The sequence below is a fragment of the Molothrus ater genome, chromosome 9 (assembly GCF_012460135.2).
Source record: "Molothrus ater isolate BHLD 08-10-18 breed brown headed cowbird chromosome 9, BPBGC_Mater_1.1, whole genome shotgun sequence".
Taxonomy (NCBI): Eukaryota; Metazoa; Chordata; class Aves; order Passeriformes; family Icteridae; genus Molothrus; species Molothrus ater.
Genome location: NC_050486.2, coordinates 12,196,427 through 12,208,735, shown reverse-complemented (window position 1 = coordinate 12,208,735; position 12,309 = coordinate 12,196,427). Strand labels below are relative to the sequence as shown.

Below are 12,309 nucleotides of genomic sequence, written 5' to 3'. Positions count from 1 at the left end.
ACGGGGCAAAAATATTCTATAGAATACGTCAAAGTGTGTTGGGGAGACTCTCAGGTGATCACTTTGAATATGCGAACCACAACACTTACTTTTCATAGACCAGTTCCTCATCGGTACAGAAGTAGTGGGTATTTACGGTACTTTTCGGTTTAGTTCGTAAAGTAGCGAAGTACAGCCGATCTGAAAGACAGATTAGAGGCACAGCGTCGGTCAGCGAAGGCAGCCGGCCGCCGCCTCGGGGCACGCCTGTCACCGCGGGGCGGAAGAGCCTCCGCCGCTGCTTTTTCTGCTGCGTGAGCGGCGGCGGGAGCGCCCGGAGCGCTCCGCCCGCGGGCCCTGCCCTGCCGGGAGCCCCTCGGCAGCGGCTCCGGCCCGGCGAGCAGCGCGCAGCAACAGGTGCCGGCCCCGCGCCTCGCCCGGAGCGCGGGGAAAGCGGCGCCGGGGCGCCCGCGGCAGCCGGGGCGGGCAGCCCGCGAAACCCGCCGGGCAAAGGGGCCGGGGCCGAGCCGGGCAGGCTGCAAAGCCGGGGGAGGGCGGTAGAGAAGCCAGCGAGTTTCCTCGCTGGGGGAGGCTCCGGGACCCCGCGGGCAGGGGATGGAACGGCTCCCGCCCCGCTCTCACCTTTCACGAACTCCGAGGCTCCCAACAGGACTTCGGAGGCGGCCGCCGCCGGCTCCATCTTAAAGAGGGCCCGGAATAGCGAGGCGCGGGGCGGCTCCGAGCTCATGGCGTTCCGGAGCAGCGCCGGCGGGGCCGGGGCGCGCTCGCAGGGACGCGACCCACCGGCCAGAGGGGCCGCCCGCCAGGGCCCAGGGTGCTGCGAGCGCAGCGGCCGCAGCCCGCATAGGAGCGGGAGCGGAGCCGAGAAGAGCCCCGGGACACGACGGGCAAGCGCCCGCAGAGACTCCAGCTCCACCCCGCCCCCAGCCAAGAGACGCCCCCGGATAAAGCGGCAGCGGGCGGTTACCAGGCGACCGGCGGCGCTCTGGCAACCGCGTTACGGAGCCTTTGTGTCGCCCAGCCCAGGGCTGACGCTGCGAGTGACCGGCCCACCGCGCTCCCCCCGCTCCTCGGCCCGGCAGCGCCCCTGCTCCGGCAGGCAGCGGCCCTGAGCCCGGCACCGCCCCGCCCTCAGCCCCGCCTGCCCGGGCAGCGCCGCCGCGCCCCGCTGCGCTGGGGCTGCTTTTCCCCGCCCGGGGGCGGCCCGTGGCAGAGCGCTCCACGGGCCGGACCTGGGCGGGTGTCGCGTACAGCTCGGAGCGGGGCTGAGCCGGAGCGCTGCCTCAGCAGCGCGGGCGGGCTCCGGACGGGGGCAGGCGGAGCGGCGGAGCCTCAGGCGCGGGGGAACCGGCGGAGCGCCCATTGCGCTACCTGGGACACCCTTTGTCGTGACAGACAGGTCGGTTGATCAATCAGAGGCCGCCCTGCTACTCCTGCAGCCAATGAGCTGGCGGCGCCCCGGGGAGCGCCCCGCCCCAGGCCCCCCGCGGCCGCCGCTTCCCGCCCGGGCGGTGCCGGGAGCCGCTTGCGGACAGCGGGAGAAGCCGCGGGCGCCTGAGGCGCGGAGCTCTCCTGACGCGCTGGTTCGAGCGCTGGGCGCGTTCTTCCGCCTCTCCCCTCTAGAAGGAATGGCTAAGTGCCAAACAGGGCAGACTGTCCGTCTCAGTTTTACAACTAAAGCAAAGGTTGCAACGGAGAGGTTCCTTGAGGAGATAAAAAAAGGGGGTTAAAAAAGTCACTCTTCCCCCGAACAAGCAAAAAAAATCCACTCTTGAAACACCGTTAAAAGATGTTGTAATATAAAGCCATATGCAGCCCTGAGGTTCACATTTGTATCACCAGCTTTCCCTAACACTATAAATAACCTACTGTAACCACCAGTGCATAGAGTTAATCCTGGTGTGTCTGCTAATGAGGCTAAACATGAGTGTGAAACCCTTCTGACTCCTTAGTTTTTAATCTGGTGTCATAAGCACTGGATAATCTTTAAAACTTTACAAATAAGGTGAAGGACTACCGAAGACACTGCAGCTGTTTTGTACTTGCTTAATTTTTGTGTTGATTCTAATGCTTTGTACCTGTGTTCTTACACTGCTTTTTTTCGACTTTTTTGGAAAAGCTCCAAAACTAATGTGCTAAATATGACCCTGTTTGTGCCTGATTCTGAAACCTGAGAAAAGCTCATTTTCAGTTGTAAGTACTATTTCATACAAGATGTTCACAAGAAAGAGACTGCAGTCTTATGTAGCAGCAAATTAAATAAAGGTTGTTCCTTTTCATGGAAACCAGTGTTTTTCTTTAGCCTGTTTTTCTACAACTTTCACTTGTGTGTAACTCTTAACAAAATCAAGTATTTCACTAGTGGTTTTTTATTTACAAGCAATTTTCTGAGGGCTACTGTATCCTGTGTAAGAGACAAGGTATTAAGGTATATTGTCCAGAACTGCAATTTTTTAATGCCCTTTTTTACTCTGACTTTCACTACAGTTCAATGTAACACATTTCCAAGTCAGTGCTGCACTCTGCTTAAGGGGAGTTTGAATGAGCACACTTGAAATAACTTTAGCAACACTCTTGGGCAACAGAAGGAAAGATGCAGCAGTCTACAGCCTACTATCCAGTATCTAGAATATGTAGAAACAGAATTTGTGTTAAAGCCTAAGATATGTAAACCCATCCAGCTAGACTGGTGAATCTAGGAGGTAAATATTACTAGATGCTGAAGCCCAGCTGTCACATTCTTGTATACTGCTTATATGTCTTCTGCAAAGTTGAAATTTCATTTTTCATTGTAGAAAAGTTCTCATTTGTGGCAATTAGCTGCAGCCTTTGTAAGCATCAGAAATAAACATTTCTTGTCTTCCCCGTAAAAATATGTGCAAAATAACCTCTGTGGTTTTTCAATTCCAGTAGTGTGTCATAGCTATTAGTATGATTATTTCATGAATTTCACTTTGCAAAATGCTAGCTTTAAGAATATTTTAAACTAGTACAACTTAGTTATTCTAATTAATACTATGTACTCGTTTTAACATTTGAGATCAAATATCAAGGCTGCAGTGACATCTTGTGGCATTTTTTTGTAAAGAAGCATTTTCTTGTGCATTTTAGCACTATATCCTTTTTTATCACAGATTTTTAAAATATATATTTTAGATACCATGTTCAAAATCCTGTGTTGCATTAACCATAATTTCAACAGAACATTCAGAGGTGGTGATGATTCTGTTTAGACTCCAAAATATTACCAAATGACATAGATAATCTCTCAGAGAAATAATCATATACATATGATTTTGTTTAAGATATAACTTTTTGGTAATGTATTTTCAGTAAAGAATCCTAAGACATTTTTAAAACTACCAAGGGATAAAAAACCCCACTTTTAAAAAATAAGCAAATAACCCCTTTTGGTTCCAAAGTACAGTGAATTATGGCTGGAGCTTAAGTCTTATCTTTGTATTTTCTTTGCTGAGACTAAATGATTAAGGCTGTTGGTTATATGCCTTTTCTTCCTTCATAAGTAGGCCTTACCTAAATTAAATGAATGTATGTGCCAACAAGTACACATTTTTTTAAAAAAAAGAAATCTTGGTGCTTCTCATGAGTATGCAAACTGTGAGCTTACTTTAGACATCTTAACACTTAAAATTTTGGTCAATAATCTGAGAATAAACACATCACAAGTCTGCTTTCTGTATTTTATTTTACAATGGTGCAAATTAAATGGAATGGTATCATTAAAAGCTTGTTCTATTAATTCTTTCACTGATACAGAAGAAATCAAAACAACTCCTTCGCTCCAACAAAGAGCTCAATACTAAGGTTTGGCTGAGTTGACAGTTCATTTCACATTTCAAAAATAAGGTTAACAACGACTGTGAGTCTTCACAACTCTAGCTGATACTGCACAGAACAGAAATAATGGAAATTTGCATTTCTGGAAAGATCATAGACCTGTTTGTATACTACTTAGCACTACAGCACAATAATTAAAAACTACTTTGCACTATTACAACAAAATTAAGCAGACTTTACATTGCCATGTTAAGATTCTGCCCTTTAAATCTTACAAAAGTACTAGGAAGACTTCACTGAACAGAAATCAAATCCTTTAATACTGATAGAACACGGCAAAAGATTCCTTCATTCCCCCAAAGACTCACACCCTGCTGTAAAGAACTTGTCATATTTTCACTCTTCTTTCAGCTAACTTATTACAAATCATTATAGACTTATATACCATTTGTGCAGATCCTATTTGTGTACCAGGTATTAGCTGTGACTGGTTGCCCACAGCTACCTTTGAACTGATTCTAAGAATCAATTAAAAGCTGATGCAGATGAAACTAAATCTGCTTTGGATGCCAAATCTGATTCTGTGACCCAGGAAAATATTTGTCTTTTATTCTTTCCTCCATACACACACAAAAAAAAAGCCCAATCCTTCTGCAACTTCATTGGAAAAGTTTTGCCCTGTCTATGTCAATAGAAGGTTTCCAGAATTACAGAGTCCCAATCCAACAAAAGCCATTAACAGCAGCTCTGTTTCTTGCTATAAATAATGTCAGGGAATTCAGAGACTGATAATAGTCCATCCCTGTCAAATATCACTGTACCTTAAAATACTTTTTTTCATAATGCTTTACCCATTTATTGTACATTTTAACTCTGTTGTCATAGCCACCAAAAACAGAGGAAAGAAGCAACTAAAAAGTAAATACTCATTGAAAGAGTAGCTAAAAAACCAGTAGACCTGTAAAATTACAAAATGTGCACTGTAATAAATGTTGAACACCCTGTTCTTACTAGGAACTGTAAATAAGAAATCTTTAACTAATTGAGGATTTTCCTGGGTGCATGTTTGTAACAACGTATATGCAAAATATCAAAATAAAACTACGTACTAAAGAGATATTAATAACTAACATTCCATCCCCTTTTCTGGCTGCTTATATAAGTTTCATATTTCATGTATTCATGTTTCTTATATTTCCAACCTCTAGAATTTACCTTTCAGCTGCTTGCAATGTTTCAGCAACTCCAGGCAAATCAATAATAGAAAAAAAAGCCACAGTAGAGATCATTTTCCATTAACTGAGCAGGAGTAGATATTGTAGGCAATGGTTTAAGGACTATCTGAGATTAAGGTGAGGTACTCTTCTGGCTTTCATAGCAGCTTCAAGAACATCTCAGAACACCAAGTAGCTTATATACAAACTTCAGGAGGGTTTGTACAGGAGGCCAGAAGCCTGGCCAGCAGTTCACTGTAGCTCTTCTACAGCTTCACTGGAAACTGGGTAGGAGCAGGTGAGGAGTGGGAAGGCAAGGAAGCATCTCAAAATATAACTGTCACAAATATGCCTAGACCTCATTTCACTGGATAGGTATATTTAAGGGAAAAAAATTCCAAATGTTAAGATCTGAAGAATAGGAGTGCATTTTTGTCTGCATGTTTCTGAAGAACTGACCTAATTCATTGGAGTAGCTTTTCAGGTTTTAAGAAAAGAGGATGATTTTATCACAGCTAAGCATGACTACATATTCTTTAATTTTTCTCCAAACTTATCTTTGTGAATTAGTTAGAAAGGAAAGAAAATACATAAAAAGCTTACTGGAGACAAAATCAGAGGCTACAAAGAGGGATGGCCAAGATGCAGTAATTACACCTTCTTCTCTCCTTGAACTCAGTACAGTTCACTGAGTATTGTTTAACATTTAACACCTTAAATTCATTGGCTTACATTTTATTTTTGTGATTGGCATAATTAGGAAAACCAAACTGAGAAATCATGATATTAGAATATTTTAAGGGCATGCCATCATAAATATTAACGAGTTTATTTACACAGTAGGATCTCTGTAACAAATGCTCTGCTCGGTGCCACATTCCAGAATAGCCACTGTTAGTGTCTTTTTCTAAATTTCTTATGTCAACAGGCTTCACAAACACTCCTGAAGGCTTTCCAGTATGCTTGGCTACCAGAAAATTCATGGCAATATCATCACAGTTTTGAGTTTCATCTATTAAGGCGTAAACTGCTTCTGGCTGCTGTTGAAAGTCTTCTAAATAGCCACTGTGAAAAAATGCTGCACCGATGAGCACCATGGAATACTGATCTCCATTGCCAAACCCAGGGTTCTGCAGCTCAAAGCTGCCATAACTGTAGACGCCTGAAGGAGTAGAAATGTGCTTTCTAGGAACAAATCCCACTATATGCTCTGGAAATTGCTGAAAGAAAAAAAGAAATTCAACACATATTCCACAGTGTGGGGTTCACTTAAGTGTGTTCATAAGAGAGATTTATGTATTTTTTAAATGAAAGGAGGACAACATTATTGCCAGGAAAGAATTAAATTGTTGGCATATGGTCCCTTTGATCTGCATAAATGTTGCAATTAAGTACAGTTCCACAAAACTGATAGTCTGTCTCATTCCACATCACATAGGGCCAACAAAACATTTACCCACAATTGGCAGCTGTGTATTTGGCATGGAAAATAACTTTACAGACAATTTCTCGTGTTTTGCAAAACAAAACACACAGAGTACTATGCATTTAAATAAAGTCAGCAGTTAGCAACTTCATGGTTTTGTAAAGTAAGAGTTAAAATTTTAAAGTTACAGACACTACTAAAAAACAAATTTTAGAAACTTTGCAATTTCTATTCAACACTTCAAACTTCCTAAAATCTAACTTTAAAGCTAGAAAACTAATGGTAAAACAGCGTGATACAGTATTGCTCTAACTAAAACTATTAATCTCAAGTGCAGCTCACAAATACTGCCTGCCAAGATGCAAAACATTACCTGCCAAACGGAAAAGGCAAAAGCAAGGTCATGAGCACTGACTAGTGTGTCATCATCCATCATTAAAACAGCTGAAGGGAGGAAAATGAGAGAAAAACATTGAATTGATTAAATACAAAAGATTAAATACATCACCACAGTATGCAGCACAATATTTGACAAATGAAATATAAAATTTCGACAACTATTAAGCTGAATTGCAATTCCTTGAAAGTAGATTGGTGAAACATAATTAGATTTCAAAGCTAAAGCAAGGTTACAGCTTTGTGGTAACTGGAAGCAAACCTAAGTTCTAGATTATTTGCCAGGCTGTTACAAAACTCAGCAACCTTTGATCATCTGTAGTACAGCTGGAGAAATACGTGTTAGAAAACCTTTGGGAGTGTTTGGCAAAGCAACTTAAAATTCTACTAATCTTGTTAAAGATACAAGTAGAATAGAGTTAGATACTTTTCTTGAGCATTTACACTACGTAAGCAAGTTAAATTGCCCAGGCAACATTCAGTATTTTCAAGTACAGAAGGAAGACTCTTTGCCTTACGTTTTAGACAAAAGACTACCAGGAAGTGGAAAAGGAAGGATATTCTTAGATCTGAACTGCAGATGCATTAAAACTTTTAAAGTTGTCAGTTAGCATAGATCTTACTACAGTAAGTAAAACACTTGGGAAGTTGAAGTTTCCAGTGTCTTTCTAGAAATCATGTGTTTGGACTAGCAGGCATGATAGGAAGGGGGCAATAAATACAATTACCTTTACTAATCATGAGTAAGGTCAGGTCTGTAATGCAACATATTGGGGGTTTTTCCACTTGAAACAAACAGGATTTATTGTTGTACACGTCCTAGAAAGAGCTTAGGAAGAATATTTAGATGAATACCCAGGAGACTGGAGAAGGTACTCTTAAATAAAAGGGTGTGTCATTTGAGATAGAAAGCCAGACAGCTGGGGAGGGAAGTTTCTCAGAAGAGCAGAACATGCTTGAGAATTTAGTCTTAAGAGGAATGGACTAAATCAAGTCTTTATCAGATGACTTAAGTCCAGATTAGTGCAGACACTCAACAAATAACATGCATTTTGAATTTCAGTTTATGGTACAGAAGGAAGAGCAGCTGAACTACCTACGTCTGCCTCACAAAGGAAATGGAGAACTGTTGCAAAAGACCTTGAAATGCATTTGATATTCCTCTTTTCTTTCCTTTACTCTTCACTGGGGGCCTGTGGTGGTGTGCACCTGATGTGATAACACAGGGTTCCTCTATACTACCCACAATCTATGAAGTGGTCCACAAGATCCATTGATTTATTACACACTATAACTCAACCATCTCTCTCTTAATTCAGATTTCAAGCATGAAAATAATATTAGTAATAGTGATATGAACTGCTGATTACCTTTTGTTTCCAGGTCAGGGAAATTCTGCAGTCTGTTTCTCATACGATTTACAGTTTGAACTTTAAAGACAACAGGGACAGGATGAGGCCCCAAGGAATTCCACATTTCCTCTGGTGTCTTCTCACCAATGTTGTTCCACACCACAATTACTTTATGTAGGTGGGGGATTGCTTGATAATGATTTAAAAGCTTTAGCAGTAAGTCAGTTCTATTGTATGTCTGCATAATAAGAGTGAATGAATCCAGGGCAGACTGAGTCTGGGTTTTTGGTTCCCTTCTCGAGTTGGGCAATTTGTCATCTTTGATAGTGGGAAGCAAAGCTGTTAAAGCACCTGCCACAAGAAGCAAGACGATGATCACCACAGAGGTGAAGCGCAGTAGGCGGATTCCCATAACTCTTCCTGGAAGCTTACAGAAGTGAAAACACCTTGAAAACAAGTAACAGGAAAGGAAGTCATTAAACCCATGTACAGTGTCCTATCTTGATCAAAACTCTCAAAATATTAAGTACATTTTCACTTAAGTAAATAAGGAGAACTTCAGCAATTTGGCAAATTACTTTCAGCTGTCAAGACAGGTGTTTCTGGTACCCAGTTTGTGTGTTTACTTGCTTTTCACTCTTCTTGGTTAAGCTTGGATTTCATTGTTTTGTGAAATAATTCTAGAGTAGTTCTTTAGTGTTCATTATTTCCTATTTTCTCAGTACTAAATTTTGGATTGAACATTTACATACCTCACCAAGTCTATCCAGCTGTAAGTAGAAAGCTAACTGTGAGTGTAGATTTAGTTTAAGGCAGAGGTTTCTGGATCCTTGTGATCTTGGAACTAAACAGAAGCTCTTGAAAAGCAGCTTCTAGAAAGATAGCCCCTCAAATGTTCTTCACACAGTGATAGGATATCCTGAGTTGGAAAGGACTCATGAGGATCATTGAAGTCTAGCTCCTGGCTCTGCACAGGAAAGGCCCCAAAATTCCACCATGTGCCTGAGGGCATTGTCCAAACACATCAGGCTTGGTGCTGTGACAGTTTCCCTGGGGAGCCTGTTCCAGTGCCCAACCACCCTCTGGCTAAGATAGCTAGATATTTCCTACTTCCCAGCCTAAACCCCCTGCCACAGCTTCATGCCATTCCCTTGATTCCTGTCACTGGTCACCAGAGCCATGAGATCCGTGCTTTGCCCCTCCACTTCCCCTAGCTAGGAAGCTGTAGGCAGCTGGGAGGCCTCACAGACCCTTCTCCAGGCTGAACAGAGCAAGTGACCTCAGCCACTCCTCAGACAGTTTCCCCTCAAGGCCCTTCACTATCTTCATAGCTCTTCTTTGGACACTCTCTAAGAGCTTTATATCCTTCTTATACTGTATTCTTAAAAAACTGCACAGAACAACCATGAGGTGAGGCTGCATCAGCACACAGCGGGACAACCCCTCCCTTGCCCGGCTGCCTGTGCTGTCCCTGGTGCCCCCAGGACAGGGCTGTCCCTCCTGGCTGCCAGGGCACTCCTGGCTCGTGTCCAACTTGCCACTGACCAGGACCCCCAGGGCCCTTTCCACAGTGCTGCTCTCCAGCCTCTTAGTTGCCCAGTCTGTCTGTCTAGGTGCAGAGTTTGGCACTTGTCTTTGTTGCACTTCATACAGTTTTCCTTTTCTCCTTCTTTACTTGCAAGATTAGTGCATAGAAACTGAATAGAAGATGAACATTCTAAGCTTGCTACTAACTCATCTATACATATTATTTTAATACCATTACTCATATATGCATATTATTCATGTTACTTTGTGAGTAATTTCTAGGTTTTCAACTCTAGGGAATTCTGATCAAATTCAGTGATCCAGGACAGCCAAACAAGTACAATTTTTGAGAGAGTATCTGTGTGGGTTTTCTTCGCAGAATTTTGAATAATTTCTTTCCAAACTGCAAATAACTTGCTTGAAAATATGAAAGTAATAAGTCTAAAATGTCTCACAGCTTACCTCATTGTTGCCACATAGGATTGTTTTCCCAGCTTGTTTTTACAGGGCAGTTGTTTGTGATCTTTGAATCTGCTGGAAATTAAAGGGATTCTGTAACTGGAGATCAACAGTTATCCACATGCTACCCAGCATGCTTTTACAAGTAAAAGGTCCTCCAATTATTGACTGATATATGCATTCATGGCAATTATCCCATTCCTTTTCCTGATGCTCAGTTGAATAGTTATCTCTGACTTTCAATGAACACTCCTGAAAGAAGTCATTACACCAGATGGTTAAAAAGAAAAGAACAGTCTGTTTCTCTGCTTGTAAAATTGCTGCTTTGTGCCAGTGCAATGTCTGTGTGTTCCACCCCTAAGTTCAGCTATGGAGACACAAGTAGGTCTTCAGAACCTGACAGGTGTTTCTGTGCTCACCAGGCACCACTAAAATATATATTTGGCTACCACAGTCAGGCAAACACAATTTTATCCCAATAATATTTTATTTTCTGGGTCATCCCCTTCACATTCTCACTAAGATTATCAGTTGGATCAGAGGTTTAAGACACAGCATTTTGGTCTCCCATGAGGTTTGGCAGCTTGGAAAATATGAGTGCAAGCACATAAAAGAAGGATATACAGGACTCAGGACAGCAATATAGGAAAGCTGTGGTCCTAGGTTGTTGGAGAGATTTTTGTTCCTTTAAAACTTGCCAAACAACCAAAGAGTTGTTAATTTTGATTTGAGAATGGTACTATGAAAGCTTAGAGCAATTAGAATTTGTTGAATAATTGGACCTCTGTGAAATTCCATAAGAGTAATTTGTTTAGGCTATATAAATTTGCTTCTTAAAATTACAGATTTGTTATTGTCTATATACCAATCTGAATATGTCCACATATACAGGTCTCCCTAAATCTGATTGTCCACATATACAAATCTCCCCAAATTACTATTACTTTGTGACAAGAGGTCACTGAAACTATTTCCAGAAGCTAACTGCTTGTTCTGGTTGCTTCATTTCATAGGGAACAAACAATCATGCCTGACTTCTAAAAATTATTAGCAGCAGTGGCAACACAGCATTTATGAGATCCACTATATTCCCATCAAATATGCTTTTGAAGAAGTGAACCTCAGATCCTCTTTCAGCAGTTTGCAACCTAGTTGCAACACTTACCAATGCTATCGTAACGATTAATTCAACTTTAAAAGCATACTTAAAACGAGAATATAAATACTGCTTGCTGTTTATGAGACTTTGCTTGCCATACCTTCTAGTGCTTACAATAGGTGTAGTGATAGGCAATTATGACATTACTATATATTCTCAAAATAAACGTCTGTTGAGGTGTTTTAAAATTAGCATCATTGCACTTTCCAACAAGCAAATGCAGATAAGATGCCAATTAAGTTATGAAATTTCAATGCCAGATTGACGTCTTTTTAAAAATCATACAATACTACCTGCAGAGAACACAAAATTGACGAAAATAAAATCCCTACATCAACGACCACTATTTTAATCCTCGTTTCAAGAAAAAGAGTTCTCGAACGGGGTCCCCTCCCTTGGCGGGCAACACCTCTTGACAGCACCCCGCAGTAGTTGGGTGCAGCCAGGCAGCAGCACCGCCCGGCACCGCACGCCCCGCTCGTCGCCCCTCGCCCACAGCTTCGCTCACGTTCCGCAGGCGCCGCTATCGCCGCTTCTCCCGGCCGGGCTGTGCTTCCCAGGGGTCACCGGCAGCACGGCAGGGCAAGGGCGGAGGAGGCACCGGCCCAGCCCCGCCGCTCAGCCCCGCACAAGCCGCTCCGGTGACTCAGGGGCGGCCGTGCGGGACCACGGCAGCGCTACGGCGGCGCCGCCGTGCCCGCTTCCTGCGGTGCGTCCCTGCGCTTCCTCCCGGCAGGCTCCGGATTGTAGTCCTGGGTCCTGAGCGGGCGGAGCGCTCCGGCGGCTCTGGCTGTCACACGCCGAGAGCGCTGCCCCGCCGCCCCCGCCCCGTGCCGAGCGCTGCCACAACAGCTGCACCGGGAGCAGCCGGCATCGCAAGCGCGACGCGAGCGGGCGGCTTGCAAGGGACGGAGGAGAGTTCACGTTTGGGGCGTGCTGTGTTTCACTAGCGGGCGGCGCAGCCCCGAGCCCGGGCAG

General features: G+C 43.6%; 2 protein-coding genes across 6 annotated transcripts in view; both read right to left on the bottom strand.

Annotated features, from left to right (window-relative positions):
• Window positions 1-1,033, bottom strand: part of CDC14A (cell division cycle 14A) — a 49,920-nt gene extending 48,887 nt beyond the window's left edge. For all 3 annotated transcript variants that reach the window (XM_036387917.2, XM_036387919.2, XM_036387918.2), the window contains exons 1-2: window positions 622-1,033; window positions 90-180 (exon numbers count right to left, since the gene is read on the bottom strand). In XM_036387917.2, the coding sequence (XP_036243810.1) occupies window positions 90-180; window positions 622-727 (197 nt within the window). In that variant the 5' untranslated portion in view covers window positions 728-1,033. The remainder of the gene's footprint in view (window positions 1-89; window positions 181-621) is intronic.
• A 2,654-nt stretch (window positions 1,034-3,687) lies between these two features.
• Window positions 3,688-12,236, bottom strand: EXTL2 (exostosin like glycosyltransferase 2). Of its 3 annotated transcripts, none has more exons than XM_036387872.2 (5): window positions 11,840-12,227; window positions 10,176-10,247; window positions 8,205-8,632; window positions 6,812-6,882; window positions 3,688-6,232 (listed from the first exon to the last, which is right to left on the bottom strand). In XM_036387872.2, the coding sequence occupies exons 2-5, from the start codon at window positions 10,178-10,180 to the stop codon at window positions 5,741-5,743; spliced, it is 996 nt and encodes a 331-aa protein (XP_036243765.1). In that variant the 5' UTR covers window positions 10,181-10,247; window positions 11,840-12,227; the 3' UTR covers window positions 3,688-5,740. The 3 variants fall into 3 exon arrangements, with proteins under 3 accessions (XP_036243765.1, XP_036243766.1, XP_036243767.1); XM_036387873.2 differs by having other exon boundaries at window positions 10,176-10,244; XM_036387874.2 differs by lacking the exon at window positions 3,688-6,232 and adding an exon at window positions 7,563-7,663 and having other exon boundaries at window positions 6,826-6,882; window positions 11,840-12,236.
• Window positions 12,237-12,309: the final 73 nt, after the last annotated feature.